This window comes from Panthera onca, chromosome E1, assembly GCF_046562875.1.
Source record: "Panthera onca isolate mPanOnc1 chromosome E1, mPanOnc1 haplotype 2, whole genome shotgun sequence".
NCBI lineage: Eukaryota > Metazoa > Chordata > Mammalia > Carnivora > Felidae > Panthera > Panthera onca.
In genome coordinates, this window is record NC_138352.1 from 27,047,446 (window position 1) to 27,063,420 (window position 15,975).

The 15,975-nt window shown below is 59.3% G+C and overlaps 1 protein-coding gene across 1 annotated transcript; it reads left to right on the forward strand.

The window, feature by feature from the left end:
• Positions 1–6: 6 nt before the first annotated feature.
• Positions 7–14,821, forward strand: B9D1 (B9 domain containing 1). Its single transcript, XM_060647151.3, has 7 exons — positions 7–242; positions 1,870–1,938; positions 4,311–4,422; positions 9,119–9,215; positions 10,349–10,411; positions 14,193–14,260; positions 14,525–14,821. Exons 1-7 carry the CDS (start codon positions 180–182, stop codon positions 14,665–14,667), a joined length of 615 nt encoding a protein of 204 aa, XP_060503134.1. The 5' UTR covers positions 7–179; the 3' UTR covers positions 14,668–14,821.
• The last annotated feature ends 1,154 nt before the right edge of the window (positions 14,822–15,975 follow it).

The following is a 15,975-nucleotide window of genomic DNA, read 5'->3' on the forward strand; positions in this document are numbered from 1 at the left end:
CCTCGCACAAGCAGCCGCTGACTGCGCCTGCGCACTGTCCCACACATGCACGCCTCCGCGAAGGTGCCGCTCCCAAGAAGCGTGTCCCACGCGCCACGCCGTCTGTTTCCAGGGCAACCCGGCGCCTCTTAGCAACCCCGCGCGCAGCCTGGGTTGTTTCCAGGCGCCCCCAGCCTGCCATGGCGGCCGCGGGTCCCAGCGTCTTCCTACTCATGGTCAACGGGCAGGTGGAGAGCGCCCAGGTGAGCGGCCGTGGACCTTGCCCGGCCTTCCCCTTGTCTCCCCCCGGGGCCTATCCCGCGATCTCCCGGGCTGCTGTGTGGCTCCGGAGAGGCGCGTCGTTCCTGCGAGCCTCTCTCTTCCTGGGTTAGACGGGGGAGGGGAACCAGCCCTTGAGAGGCTTGGCGGAGTCTTCGCGCCCGACGTGCGCGTGTGGAAACAGACCTCGAGAGGTTGAGCTGGTACCGAGGGCACGCTCGGCCGAGCCTGTGACCCCTGGTTCGGATCGTGTCCACTCTGTTGAGTCACGGGCAGGAGCCTAACGCGGGTGTAACGGGACGAGCCGAGACCCGACCGGCACGCTGGGCCTCGGTCCTCAAGTGCTCCGCACTCTGAGCCCTCGAATCCTTAAACTTGGATTAGAATGGAGGTGATTTAGGCGATCCGATACAACGATGGTGATGGTGGAAAGATCCAGGGAGAGTCTGTCCAGTCTGACAGAAGGAGACGCTACCCTCCATCCCCCGACACTTGAGAAGAACCATTTGTCATATTTATATACGCACAGAGATATACGCACCACGTATTCCTTATGCGTCAGACTTGGCGCCCAGCACTGCTCATTCAGTCCTCACAACAGTCCTGGGAAGTGGGTATTACTAACACCACCATTTTACAGATGGGGGAACACTTGCCCAAAGGCAGTGGCAAGGCTGAGATTTGAACCCGGTCTGTCTTGTGCCAGAGCTTTGCTGCATTACCCTTCCAGGCTGTTGGAAGATGGCGTTGATTATATCCTTGTGAGGATTAAGTGAGATGGTTTGGGCAAAGCCCGGCCACGATCTCTTAGTAGGTGTCTCTTGCCTTCCTGTTTCATTGGGATTATGCCCCCGTGCACCCACCCGGTCCCCCCCCCCCCCCCCTTCCCCGGCCTTGGTCCTAGTGCCCAAGACTGTCTGCTCCTCTTCTGTCCCCGTAGGGGCCTTTGGCTGGGCAGCATCACAACTACCTCTACTGACAGCCCGCTTGCCACCCCCACTGTGCCTCCCACTCAGTTGTGGGCCCCTCCCCCTCTTCAGGCCTTGAACTCCAGCCCTGTGTTTGCTCTCTGTCCCGCTAGCATCCGGGTTCTTAGACCTTTCACTTCACCATTCCCTTAGACCTCCTCTCTATGCCTACCCTTGTGCCAAGCATCGGGGACACCAAAACGTCATCACTCTTGTTCTCAGCTCGCAGTCAGATGGGGTTGGCAGAAATAAACACGGGCAGTCAGAGCTTTGGCGGAAGGAAGGACCAGGGGCTGGCAGCGCGAGGCGGTGGCCCTTGAAACAGCCTGGAGGTTAGGGCGGGCTCTCTGGAAGGTAAGTTTTGAAGGACGAACGGGAGTCTGCCAGATGAAGGAATGGGAAGGGCATGTCAGACGGAAGGCAGAGGCTGGGCAAAGGCTCGAGGGCAGTAGCAGCCTGGGACTCTCCCTTGGACCCCCACATCTCGGGCCCCGGCCCCTCTGCCGAACTCCTCGTCCGGCTGTCTCTTAGACGCCACCCCAGGCGCCCCGTGTTCAGAACTCCCGTCAGCTGCCCTTACCTGGCCAACGTAGCTTCACCACGAGTCCCTGTAAACAGAACCTGTGTGTGTTTGTTTCCACAGTTTCCTGAGTATGATGACCTCTACTGCAAGTACTGCTTTGTGTATGGCCAGGACTGGGCCCCCGCGGCGGTAAGCTGGGCTCTCGGGCCTCCCTCACTCACAGCCCCCACGACTGTTGGGGTTTCTCAAGGTGTCCATCATACATCCCTTCCTCTCCCAGTTCAGAACGCACTGAGAGGTAGACACTGAGTTCCGGGGGTTCTAAAACACGACTTTGTTCCTGGTAAAGCTGGAGTGGAGGACGCAGCCACGGGCGGGCTCCCGGATCCAGGCTGCGCTTGCCCGCGAGCCTCACCCCGGGAACTTGCACGCGGCAGCAAGGAGGCATGTGTGGGTGGCGCAGGCACGCAGGCCCCAGACGGCCAGCCTGGAAGTAGCCACCCTGTGGCGCCTCTGGGCAAGTCCCTTCATCACTTGGCCTCTCTTAGCTCATGGGGAGGACCCTGGGGAGTCAGGAGGCAGAACGGAAGCCGTCCTTGCAAGACTTCCCTGGGAACAGTCTGTCTCCACCAGGAGATGGGCTGGGACGACCAGGTCGGCTCGCTCCACACTTTACTGTGTGCAGCACTTGTCGAAGCCTCGCTGAGCCTGTCTCCTCCTCTGCACAGCGAGGTGACAACACTTACTTTCTCTTAACCCCCTAACTGAGTAACTGTTGGCAGCCTTCTGGGTGACAGGGAGACAGTGGTGAACGAAGCCAGACGAGAGTCCCAGACTTTGTTGAGTGCCCGTTCTTGTGGGGCAAGACAGACACTAAATACTAGTGTTCTAGTATGTTCTAGTGAAAAGTGCCAAGGAGAAAGTAGCGTCGGGCAGGGAGGTGTGCGGGATAGAGAGAAGCTGGAATCTAGATCAGATGGCCAGGGAAGGCCTCCCTGAGAAGGTAACTTTGGGTAAAGACCCGAGGGAAGTGCGGGAATAAGCCATGCGGAAGTCTGTGGAAAGAACTTTCCAGACCAAAGGAGCAGCGGCACACGGGCCCTGAGGCAGGGGTGCGCCTGGCGTGCTTGAGGAGCAGGAGGGAGGCCAGTGAGGAGCGTGAGCAGGAAGGGGAGTGACTGGGGATGAAGCAGGGGGTGTCGAAGATGGGGCAGGCCTTGAAGGACACGGTAAGTCAGAGTGAGGACCACAGCCTCACTCGGGGTGAACTGGGACCCCCTCAGAGAGTCTAGAACAGAGAGAAAGTGACCCGTCTTATGTTTTTCAAAGCCCCCTCCAGCTTCTGTGTTCCCAGTAGACAGGGGAGCAAGGGCCAAAGCAGGGACGCCATGGACGGTTACCAGAAACAGACGAGCAGACACGGCACGTGGACAAGGCGCAGCACGGGGGGTGATGACAGGTGGTCGAACAAGACGGGAGACAACGGGGTTTCCTCTCGGACAGATGTGCGGCATGACAGAAAGTAGTTAAAAGTAGCACCAAGCTTTCTAGCCTGGGCACTTAGCACAGCTGCCATTCGATTGAGAAGACTAGAGAGAGCAGATCTGGAAGAACTTTCCAGAACTCGGCCCGGCAAGTGTTGAGGTTCCCACTAGATATCCAGGCGGAGGTGCCGGGTGGGCATTGGGGGTGGGGCCGTGCTGATCTGCAGGTCGGAGGCAAGGACCAGGCTGGAGACACGGGTCTGGGAATCAGCCACACCCAGACCATGTCGGCAGCCCCGAGATGGCTGAGATCACGAGTGCCGGTTAGAGGAGCGTCCCAACACGGAGCCCCGGGACGCTCCCACACGACAGGAGCAAGTGCTGAGAGCAACAGTGGGGACCACCCCTCCCGTGAGGAGGAAAGACCCAAAGACGTACGTACGTACCGTGTCCCAGAAACCACGCAGGGGGAGCGTGTCAGGAAGCGATCGGCCGGGTCCAGCGCTGCCACTGGGTCAGGTGAACTGAGGACAGAGAAGTGTCCATAGATACAGCGATGCTGGGGTCACTGGTGCTACGTCACAAAAACACGTTGGTAGAGTGGGAGCCTGTAGCCAGACTGAAGTCGCTTCTCAAAAGCAGAGAAGGAACTGGAGCCAGGGAGTAACGGACAGACCTTTCAAGGAGTTTTGCTTGGCAGGGAGCATCGAACGGGTTGACGGGTGGAGGAAGAAGGAGGGCAGGACTGTTTGGTGATGGGCAAAATCGCACGCACTTGTGCCCCGACAGGAAGCGTCGGGGTGAAATCGGTGACATCCGAGGGGCCGGCCGGCCGGAGCCGGTTCCTCGGGCTGGCGAGGGGAGAACTTGCTTGCGCCCAGTTGGCTCCAGGCCGTCAAGCTCGAACGAAATAAAACCCGGAGAGACCTAGGAGCTGCTCCGTGACCTCGCAGACCCTGTTGTTGGGAAGTTAGCATGTGGGCAGAAGGGAAGGACACAGCCCTCCCGCCCGCCCACCCAGGTAGGGGGCGTGCATGGCAGCTGGAGCTCGGGCTGTCACTGTCTCTGTGCTCACAGGGTCTGGAGGAGGGCATCTCACAGATCACATCCAAGAGCCGAGACGTGCGGCAGGCGCTGGTGTGGAACTTCCCCATCGACGTCACCTTTAAAAGCACCAACCCCTACGGCTGTGAGTCCCCGGGGGCCCTGCGGGGACCGGGACGGGGAGGCGCCCCCAGGACAGTCCGGGCCTCATCCTGCCACCACTGTCCGCTCCCGGCTCTCCACCGCCCACCTCCGGGACCCTTATGTCAGCCTTGCCGTGGGCTCTCTTGACACCTGGCCGCTTCCCCCCACTTCCCCACCCCAGTTCGTCTACATGCTGTGCAGTTGACATTTTGGGAGCTCAGAGCCGATCGGGTGAGGCCCCGGCCTGTGCCTTGGACAGCTCTGGGGCTGGGAAGGGCACAGCCTGGTGTCCATGGCTGTGGCGGTCTGGCCTGCAAGGCTCTCAGCTTGCGATCGTGTCTTGTGCTGCGGCCAGACCGGAGCCGTCCACACCTCCTGTGCACATCCCTCGAGTCACCTCTCCGAGGCTTGGTTCGTGCTGTCCCCTCTGCCTGGGACACCCCTTCCCGCTGCCATCTCTGGCCTCCTTCCCAGCGCCCTCGTTGCTTGCAGTGTTTACGATCTGCCTTGTCCAGTAGTTGGAATTCGCTCTCGCTTAATAACCGCCTACTGTGTGCAAAGTCTGGGGTCGCTCCAAAGGGGCTGTGAATACTCCCCCCATGTGTGCTTTTCCTAGCTTCCTAATCCTATGTGGTGGACAGATTGCATTCCATTTCTTTTCCCACATTAGGAAACTGACACAGAAAGTGACGTCATTTGCCTTCAACTTTATAGCTAGGAGCTGAGTGTGGACCGGCTTTCAGGTCCATCTGATTTCATAGCCTGGGCCTTTCTGCCTCGTGTGGCCTGGGGCCTAGGCTTACTGGGTACAGAGGGTCCGGAGCAGGGCTGCCTGGACTGCATCTTGTCTTTATCCAGGAGTAAGATGCTTCAATAGATGCTTTTTTTTTTTTTTTTAATGTTAATTTATTTTTGAGAGAGAGAGAGAGCACAAGTGGGGGAGGGCCAGAAAGAGGGAGAGACACAGAATTTGAAGCAGCTCCAGGCTCTGAGCTGTCAGCACAGAGCCCGACGTGGGGCTCGAACCCACGAACCATGAGATCACGACCTGAGCCAAAGTCGGACGCTTAACTGACAGAGCCACCCAGGCGCCCCATTCCATAGGCTTCCTGGAACGGGGTTCTGGATTACGGAGCAGTCTCCTGCTGCTGAGGAAAGCTAGGAGAGGTGGATAAACTACTAAGAAGCAAAAACAAACACAACTCTTTGAAGGCCTCAGGGAGCTGGCCAAGTATTGGAGAGTCACCAGGCCAAGAGCCGGGGGAAAACAAAATCTAGAGACATGATCCCGCTCACATCACCCCTGCAAGTATTTGCTGACTCCACCAGAGGTGACTGAGAGGCTGACTGAGACTTTTGACAGCTGCACTGGGTTCGGGGCACAAGAATCAACAAAGCCCCTGCAACTCGGACAGAGACCTCGAGGTGCTGCACCCTGGGAGGAAGGGAGAAGCAGCCCGGCTCCAGATCATTCCAGACCCGGAACATGGTGGCCAAAACTCCCAAACGAAATATCCGTAAGCCAAGTCTAGCAGGATGGAAGGGGGATAATACATCCTGAACAAGTACGGTTTATTCCAGAAATACAAAGCTTGTACGTGGAACATCTGAAATCAACCAGTGTGATTCACTGCTTTAAAAAGAAGGAAAGTCACGATCATCCCTATAAATGAAGAAACCAAGATAAAATTCGACATCCATTCGTGGTAAACACTTAGCAAACTAGGAACAGGAGGAAACTTTCTTAATCTGATGAAGGTTCTCTATAAAACACTTAGAGCAAATATCACCTCTCCTAAGTGAAATTTCCTTCCTGCTGGCACCATCACAAACAAAAGGCATAAGAATTAGGGAGAACAAAATTGTTTTGCACAGGTAACCTTGTGTATGTAGAGGGTGCAAAATGGGGGCGCCCGGGTGGCTCAGTCGGTCGAGCATCTGACTCTTGGTTTAGGCTCCCGTCATGATCTCACGGTTCATGAGCTTGAACCCTGCATCAGGGTCTACACTGACAGTGCAGAGCCTGCTTGGGATTCTCAATCTCTCTCTCTCTCTCTCTCTCTCTCTCTCTCTCTCTCTCTCTGTGTCCATCCCCTGCCCACCCTCTTTCTCTCTCAAATAAATAAACGTAAACAAATTTTTTTAAAGAATGTGCAAAATGACCTACAGAGAAGTTATAGAATTAATAAGTTTCCATGGATGCTGGATATGAGATGGGCACACAAAAACCAGTGGCTTTCTGTATAAAAGTAACTAAAATACGTGCATAAAAAGTGAATCGAAAGTGGCATTTTAAAAAGAAATTCCTTACAAGATCAAAATATAACTTGTTCCACCACACATCGAGCTTCAATTTAATTTTAAAGCAGAATAACTAAGTGTAGTTCTGGCACATGGACAGACAGACAGATCCAAAGAGAGCCCCAAGATAGACCTAAGCCTACGTAGACCGTTGATTTGTGACAAAGGGCACTGTGGAGCAGGAGGGGAAAGCCGGGGTCTTTGATAAAAGGTACCGGGACAGTCAGATATGCGCAGGGAAGGAAACCGGATCCCCGCATCCTACCACACATACACAAAAGTCAGGTCCAGGTGGATGTGTAAATCGAAATGTGAAAGCAAAGTAGTAAAGCTTCAGAAAGACAGCCTAGGACGCTAGAGCCATGATAGCAGGGAAGGGAAGACTTTTTCAAAGAGAGGGGGAGAGAGAACGAGCAGAGGAGGGGCAGAGAGAGAGGGGGACAGGATCCAAAGTGGGCTCCAAGCGGATAGCAGAGGGCCCCACGCGAGGCTCGAGCTCATGAACTGTGAGATTATGACCTGGGCTGAAGTCAGACGCTTAACTGACTGAGCCACCCAGGCGCCCCTTCAAAGGACTTTTTAAAGGAAAGATCCAGGGATTTGGCCATACTCAAACTAAAGGCTTCTATTCATCAGAAGACGGCAATTGGCCCGAAAAGACAGGCCGCAGAATTCACACACGTACACATTACACGTCAATGAGAAAAAGATCCATCCGGTAGAAAAACGGGCAAAGAGACTGAGTGGGTACTTCACAAAAGGGGACATCTGAGTGACAAGACACAGAGCAGGGCCTCAGCTTTGTTTTAGTAAGAAAGATTACAGTTAAGGAAAATGCAAATGAAAGCCACCGTGAGGGGCGCCTGGGTGGCTCCGTCTCAGCCTTTGACTTGGGCTCAGGTCATGACCTCACAGCTTGTGAGTTCGAGCCCCGCGTCGGGCTCTGTGCTGCCACCTCGGAGCCTGGAGCCTATTTAGGTTTCTGTGTCTCCCTCTCTCTCTGCCCCTCCCCTGCTCATGTTCTTTCTCTCTGAAAAACATAAATAAATATTAAAAATTAAAAGCCACCGTGAGGTGCCGCAGCCCACGCACCAGAATAGCTCAGGGGAGAATGCTGGAGGAAGGATCCTAAGCTTCGTGAGCATGTGGTGTGAAGGGAACTCCAATCACGGGCGGGAGTGTGTGGGTGACACGACCCCTTTGGGAGACGGCCCCGCGTTCTCTTTTCAGCCCGAGTGTGTGCGTACCCCGCGGGACGCCCCGGACACGTACCCAGCAGAAACGTGCGTGCACAGGGGGCCGGAGCTTGGACGAGAGTAGCAGGGAGCGCATAGTCTCCCCATCGGGGGGTCCCCCAAGGAGAAACCACCCACGTGTCCATCGGCACTAGAGTGAACCACGTCCTCATTCTCTGTCCGGAGCTAGAATGTTACCCAGCGTTGAAAACGAGCAAAACCCCGTACATGACAGTTTGATAGAGTCTCACAAACGTGATGTGGAAGTATAAAGAAGCTGGGTCCCGGGGCGCCTGGGCGGCTCAGTCAGTTGAGCGTCTGACTTTTGATTTTGGCTCATGTCATGATCCCAGGGTTGTGGGATCGAGTCCCGCATGGGGCTTGGTGCTGAGCCGCCTGCTTAAGAGCCTGCTTAAGAGTCTCTCTCTCTCCCTCTGCCCCTCTCCCCTGCTCATGCTCTCTCTCTCTAAAATTAAAAAAAAAAAAAAAAAAAAAAAAAAGGGCGTCTGGGTGGTTCAGTCGGTTGAGCGTCCGACTTCCACACAGGTTGTGATCTCATGGTTCATGGGCTCAAACCCCGCATTGGGTTCTGTGCTGACAACTCGGAGCCTGGAGCCTGCTTTGGATTCTATGTCTCCCTCTCTGTCCCTCCCCTGCTCGCACTCTGTCTGTCTCTCTCTCAAAAATAAATAAAACATAAAATAAATGAATAAATAAAAATAATTAAAAAAAGGAAAAAGCTAAGTAACAATACACATACTATAGGATTCCGTTCGTATAAAGTTTTTAAAAAATGGGTAAAACCAAAGTACTATGTTCGGCACGCGTTGTTTGGTACGATCCTCTCCCTAACACGGAGCACTTCTGTGTCAGGCACTACTCTCCTGGTCTTAGGAGGAAACCGAGAGGCCGGGAAGGCAGGTCATTGCCTGGGGGCCGCACCCACTCACTTCACCTGTCACCTGGGGCAGTGATTTCATCCCTACATTCAGAGGATGAATATACGGACCCAGGGGACGGGACCCGTGTCCACTCCTGCCCTCTGCGCAGCCACAGCCCCTGGGACTTTGAGCGCCATCCGTGTTCTCTGCCTGGCACCTTCCCCCCCCCCCCCCCCCCCAGTTTCGCCACCTGCTGACCTTTCGTCTTGTCCTTCCCAAGGGCCACAGATCGTGCTCAGTGTGTATGGACCAGACGTGTTTGGGAACGATGTGGTTCGAGGCTATGGGGCAGTGCACTTGCCTTTCTCGCCCGGCAGGTAGGTCCTGGCTCTGACTGGTCCCTGGGCCGCAGTCCCTCCCTTGCTGGGCCGTGCTGGCTGAGAACCAGGGCAACCCCAGCAGGCCTTTTCCTGGGACGGATGTCACCTCTAGGCTGGGGATGCACTGGGGTCCCCAGGCGCCTGGGCAACTCGGCTTGGGGGCTGTGGGTTAGAGTCCATATCTGGAAGGAGACCCACATGGGTGAACCTAGGGCTGCCCCCCACCCCCTGAGACAGTGGGTGGGTGGGGGGAGTGTCAGAGGCCCCGGCAGGAAGCACCGGGGGATATCCTGCGAGGGGCTGGGCCCAGCGACAGAGTTCGCAGGCAGTTTGGGGCTGCGGCTCAGACTCCATCCACGCCTCTCTTTCCGCGCCACTCAGCGTCCCGCGAGCTCTCGCTAATACCCCTTCTGTGCCCGGCCCTGCTGGCGTTAGTGTGACCGCCTGGGCCCTTCCTCGGAAGCCCCCAGACTAGTAGACACAGACGGAGAGGAGCGACCGTGTTCTTAAGCACGGTGACAGGGTATGGACACAGCGTGTTCTGGGGCCCAGAGGACGGGAGTTTGTCTGGAGATGGTGGAGGAAGATGGAGGGACGGCGGGCACCAAACGCCCTGAGGAGTCTCGTTGCCGAGACAGAAAGTGCAAGACGTGAGGGGAGGTGTGTGGAGAGGAGTGGGGGACGGGGTGTGAGGGGCAGGCCTGGGGCAGGTGGCCACGGCGGGGAAGGTCCGGGGGATTGTCAGGGGCTTCCTGGAGGAAGGGCGTCCAAACTGGGCCGTGGAGGTGGCGGCACCTTTGGACGTGTGGAGGCCGGAGCCTCGGAGGGGCGCGTGAGCCGGGACCCCGGGCCGGATGGCTGTAGCCCTCTGTATCCTCCTGACCCTTTGAAAGAAACAAGACTCGCGGGGCCTCTGGCCTCCGAGAGGCCGGGCCCGCTCTCCCCGCCTCAGCCTCCCGGCTCTCAGCACCCAGCCCGGGCCCGGTGGGTGCGGCCCCTGCCAGCCGGACGGGTTGGCCTTGCCGCTGACCTGGCACCGCCCGCCTGACAGCTCCTGCTCGCGGGAGGCTCAGGAAGTTCGTCACTCTTCTGTGACTCGGCACACGTGTCCGTGAAAACATTTGTTTCAGGCACAAAAGGACCATCCCCATGTTTGTCCCAGAATCCACGTCTAAACTGCAAAAGTTTACGAGGTGAGTTTCGTACGCGTCGCCTCCAGCCCCTCCTTCTGACCTAAGCAGGGGGAGCGCAGGGAGGGCTGTCACGGTCCCCCCCTCACTTGTGCCGGGCAACCTCGTCGCCTCCTGCTGCTCTGTCTCTGGGGACAAATGGAAGCGGGGGCTGTGTGGTTTCCGGGGGTCACTGGGCTCCCTTCAGCCACCGTTCCGGCCGCGTAAGGCCGTGCGCCGTTACCCTGGGCCGCGTTAACAGCCTTTGTTCAGAGCAGAGCAGATGGGGAAATGCTCGTGGCATAATATGACGTTAAAAAGATAGGACGCGGGAGGGTACAGCAGTAAGAGCCGAACAGAACGGCAACGATACTCCTGGTCGGCAGTTTCCGTCAGGAAATGGCTCATAGCGGGGCCTCTTCAAGGGGGTGACATCTGTGCAGAGACTAGAGCAGAGGTAAGGGCCAGGGTGGGCGATGTGGGGAAGGAATGTTCCAGACATAGGAAAACCGCATGTGCAAGGCCCACGGGCTTCGTGTGTGAGGAGCGGCAAGGACGGGGTGTCGCTGGTAAGTGGTGGTGCGGGGGGGGGGGGGGGGGGGGGGGGGAGGGACACCCGGGAGGCAGGGGGGCTGGCGCACGGATGTGGGGGAGACCGGGCCCAGGCCTCTTGCCCCTCACCGCCTCCGCGTCGAAGCTCGGAGGGCCGGCCGACTCGAGGTCGGGGCCAGAAGCTCCTGTCAGCTTAGCGCGGCGGCCAGCCGCCCCTGCTCCCCGCCAGCTCAGCCAGGAGCGGGCCCCGGGCCCTCTGCTCACAGGCAGGACGACGTGGGGGAAATGGAGGACCGTCTGGCTCCCCGGGTGGCAGCCGACGAGCAGCCCCCGGCAGGCCTGGCCGGTATCGGGGTGAGCCTTGGCCGGAGCCCTGCTGCGCAGAGGGACGGCGCTGGACCTGAGCCAGGGAGGCCCCCCTGAGTTCTGGGTCCCGGGGGAGGGGCGAACTGGGGTGCCCCCTGCCCTCTGGGAGGCCACCGTGACGGGAAGGGGCTTATTAGCCGGTGCCCTGGGCCAGCGGAAGCTAGAGAGGACGCCACCCGCCCCGTGGGACCGTCGGGAAAGTGGGGGCGGTGCCCGTCGGCGGGTCCCGGGACGTTAAGGGCTTTGAGCCCACACAGCTGCCCGGGGCCGGGGCGTTCATGCCGTGCTGAGGGCAGCCTGGGTCTCAGGGCCAGGGCCCTCTGAGGAAAGGGTTTCGTTGCTGAGGAAGTTAGGCCTTACGGCTCACACGGCAGGCGAAGTTTCTGCCGGTGCCCCAGGGACAGCAGCTCGGGGCAGGGGACCGTCTCCTCTGGGCAAGGCCGCGTGTGCTTGGACTGCAGACACCAGAGGAAGGTCTGATTAGCGAAGGCGGTTTGATCAAAATCTTCCCAGACGTGGCCCGGCGCGCGTGGAGGCCAGCGTGTAACTGGCTCCCAGTGGCCTTTGCTCCCGCAGGAGACTTCTCGTTCCTGCCCCCGCGGCCGCCTGGCCTGGCCTGGCCCGGCCCACTCAGCCCCGTATTAGTTTCCTGGGCTGCTGTAACCAATCACTACCAACTCGAGGCTTAAATGACAGACATTTTTTTCTCATGGTCCAAAGTCAGTATCACTGGGCTGCGATCAAGGTACCCGGCAGGGCGCGCTCCCCCCCCCGCCCCCCCCCCCCCGCCAAGACTCTAGAGGACAATCTGTTCCCAGCCCCTTCCTGCTCCTGGTGGCTGCGGCTGCATCGCTCCAGTGTCCTCTGCAGTCATGTGTATGACCTCACATGTCACCTCCTCCCCTGTGTCACATCTCCCTCCGCCTCTCTCAGGACACTGGTGATGGCATTTAGGGTCCATCCAGATAATCCAGGACAGTCTCCCCACGTTAAAGATCCTCACCTTAATCTCACGTGCAAAGGTCCTTTTCCCAAATAAGGTCGCATTTGCAAGTTCCAGGGATTAGGACCTGATATCTTGGGGGCCATTATCCAGCCTATGACAGCGCCTCCCATCTAGTCTTCACGTAGCAACAAAAATGGTTTTCTAAAACAGCTTTAGAAACCACTCGAGCACATCTCCGCATTTACCGTTAACTTCAGCTAGGATGTTGCGAGGCCCTGCGTTCTCCTGCCCTGCTGCCCTCGGGCCCTCTCCCCTGCCCGCACGTGCCCTCTGACTTGGTTCCTCCAGCCCCCTGCAGCCCTCCCTGCCTCAGGCCCTTGCCTGGACGGAGGCTCTACCCTACCCTGAAGCGTCTGCCCTCCTGGGCCTCAGGAGAGGAAGCAACGCACTGGCTCTGGTAGCTCTGGGTATGGGTGCTCGGGGTGTGCCACGCTCGCGGTGGCTGCTTCCCGTGCCTGCGAGGTGCACAGCCCCACTCCTCAGATGGAGACGCCGAGGCACAGAGAAGTGGCGATACGCCCATCCAGCCCTGGCTGGAACCCTGGCTTCCCAGTCCCCCTCCCATCTCTCTCTCTCTCTCAGCTGGGAGCCAGTGAGCCCCTTACTGGGTGTCACTGGAGCTGCAGACAGCAGGGGGCAGACATTGCTTCCTCCCCTGGGCAGCAGCCGGTGGGCTGGGGGCCGGGGCTGTCTCAGTCGGGGTGGCCTGGGCCAAGGGGTGACTCCAGCTGGAGCTGGAGGGGTGTTGCTCGGGAAGGGTGGCTTCGCTGGGCGCGGAGTGCAGGCCACTGTAGCGGGAGGCAGGGCAGAGCCTGCTCTGGGAATGCCGGAACCTGGGCCTGGACCGATAGAGGGGCCTCCTTTCCTGTGGGGAGCCCACCGCCCACAGCTACATCACTGGTCCCCCCTGCCACCAGCCGGGCCCCAGAACGCAGGCTGGAGGCGCTCCTGCATGGGACACCTGGCCCACCGGCCGGGAATGGGCCCCGGGAGGGTTTCCCGGCCTGAATGCATGTGTTGGAGGCGAGGCTCTGGCCACAGGGCCTGGGGCTGAACTGGGACGGAGGGGAGGCCCCACCTCACCTCCCTGCCTGTAGCCTTGGGCATGTCACCACACCGCCCTTAGCCTCTGACAGGCGGGGTTTACAGACCAGGGCCCCTGTGAGGGGCAGGTGGACAGTGGGCATGGCAGGGTCCCTGGCACTGAGTGTGCACCCCTCATATCAGTGACTGCAGAGTCAGGTGATCGTGTCGGTCACCCCAGAGCAAGCCCACCCTTGGGGCAGGTGCATTTATGCGAGAGGCATAAATAGAAGGGTTAATGTTTCTCATGGTAGTTGACAGAGTGCGTTCACCTAGAGCCCGGGGAGCTAGGTACCATTAGGTACAGGTGAGAGGCACTGGGGCTCAAGGGTTCAGACATGGCAAGTGACTTGCGTGGGATCCCGCACCATTGAGAGGAAAGTGGAGAGCCCAGGTCTGGCCCCTCTGCCCGCCCCAGGGATGCTGAACTCCCACATGGGGGGTGGGGGGCACCTCATGCTGCCGTCCTCTTTCTGGGATTTCCACTTGGGCTCCCACTGTGCCCCCAGCCCCACATGTCCCTCAAAGCCATGGGTGACTGTGATGGGAAAGCCCAGCATCCAGCTGAGGAGGGGTGGGGCACAGAGCCCCACACGCCTGCTGGAAGCCACACATGGCACCCAGCCTCGCCTTCCCGGGCAGAGGGAGGTGGCGTGGGAAGGTTCTGCCCAGGGCCCGGCCCTAGGACAGGGCTTGGAGGAGGGCTGCTGGTTTCTGAAGTAAGGGGAGAGCCCGTGTCTCGGGGCTGAGGGACGGCCAGGCGAAGGATCTGCTCACCCAGGGTCTCCTGTCTTCCAGCTGGTTCATGGGACGGCGGCCCGAGTACACAGACCCCAAGGTGGTGGCTCAGGGTGAAGGCCGGGAAGGTAAAGCTTGATCCCCTCAACCCCACCGCCACCCCACAGGCAAGCTGGAGCCTGGGAGAGACTGGGGAGACCCCCACGCAACAGGGTGGAAGCCAGAGACCCGCCAGGCACACAGAGGGACTGCAGGGGCAGGGCCCAGGCATTTCCCCAGAGCACCTCCCAGGGAGGGGCACGGGCCGGCAGTCATTCCCATTTTACAGGAGAAAACGCTGAGGCCGAGAGACTCCCAAAGCAGCCCAGCTGATGCTGCCCTTCTCTTCCCAGTGACCCGCGTCCGCTCTCAGGGCTTTGTCACTCTCCTCTTCAACGTGGTGACCAAGGACATGAGGAAGCTGGGCTATGACACTGGGCCTTCTGACACGCAGGGCGCCCCCGGGCCCAGCCCGCCGCCAGGACTCCCCCTGTGAAGGCACCCAGCCTGGACCGGTCGTCCTCAGACAAAGCAGGTTGTCCTTCCAGAGAGTTGGCCTCGGATACATCTGCTTGACGCGTGGCCTCGTGGGACTGGGAAAGGGGGTGGGTGGAGGTTTTTATATAATAAAGCATCACCTTTTCACAGAACCCGGGCCTGGAGCTGCCTCCTCTCCCCTTTGGCCCCTCCCCCGACCCTGTCCGGCGAAGGGACTGAAGCTGCCCCGAGAGAGGCACTGCCGGTGAGACAGCCACCTAGGCTGTGAGCCTCGCTCCAAGCCCGGTTCTGCCACTCGTGGCTGTGTGGCCTTTTCTTTGCCTCAACACGCTCATCCCTAACACAGGTGTGTCCCCAAGGCCGGGCTTGCGGGGTGCCCGGCCGCGGTGCCCGCTGTGGGGTGTGACCGCCTGCTTCCCTAGGCAAGAAGACAGAGCCCCGTCGGTAGGAGCTGCAAGGAGGGGCCTCCCGGCCTGCCCTCTGCCGGCCCCCAACCCCGCAGCCCAGACGACGGGGCTGCAATCCTCCCAGAGGCGGGGAGGCGCCGGAATCCCAGCTTTCTGGTCTCCCACGGGACAGGAGGGTGCGCCATGCAGCCCAGCAGCCCGCACTTTGGGAGCTGAGCCCTCTCAACGCACAGGTCCCCGTGGCTTGGTGGTCACCCAGCCTGCCCTCAGCCTGGGGACGGGAGCCAGAGCTCGCCCGGGGTTCCTCGCCGCCTGGCGCTGCATGGGCCTGATTTAAGGGAAGCCGCAAGGTGCCTGCGCCCAGCTCTTGGTAACCCCCTGGCTCCCGGCCTGAAGGCCACCAGCCTCGCCCCTACACACTGCCCTGCAATTGGAACCTGGCCTCCGACACTACTGAGCCAACCCCGTTCTGTCCTTTACCTCACTCAGTTCTCTCTGCACCAGAACTTTGTGCTGCCCGGGCACCCCCGGCCCCAGCCCCCAGCTCCCTGTGTGCTCTGGAACGTGTGGTCTGTCGTCAGCAAAATTCCTAGGATACTGAGCCTCTTCTCTGAATGCAAAGTTCCCTCCACCTCTGTCCTGTGCTGAAACCCGCACTGTCCCTGGCCACACCCTTCCCCCCCCCCCCCCCCGCCCCCAACAAGTCCTGGCCGCTTATGCTCACAGCCCTCTTAAACGGTGTCTTTTTGCTGCCACACGCCATTTCCCACGGGCCCAGAGATGAGCTTCGTCCTGGCTCCCAGCAGCATTTCCGCCTTCGTGTCCCAGCCCCCAGGACTGATGTCCACCAGAGACCTGACTACCTTGCCCTCGGCCTTTTTCTCCGGCTATTCTTTTTT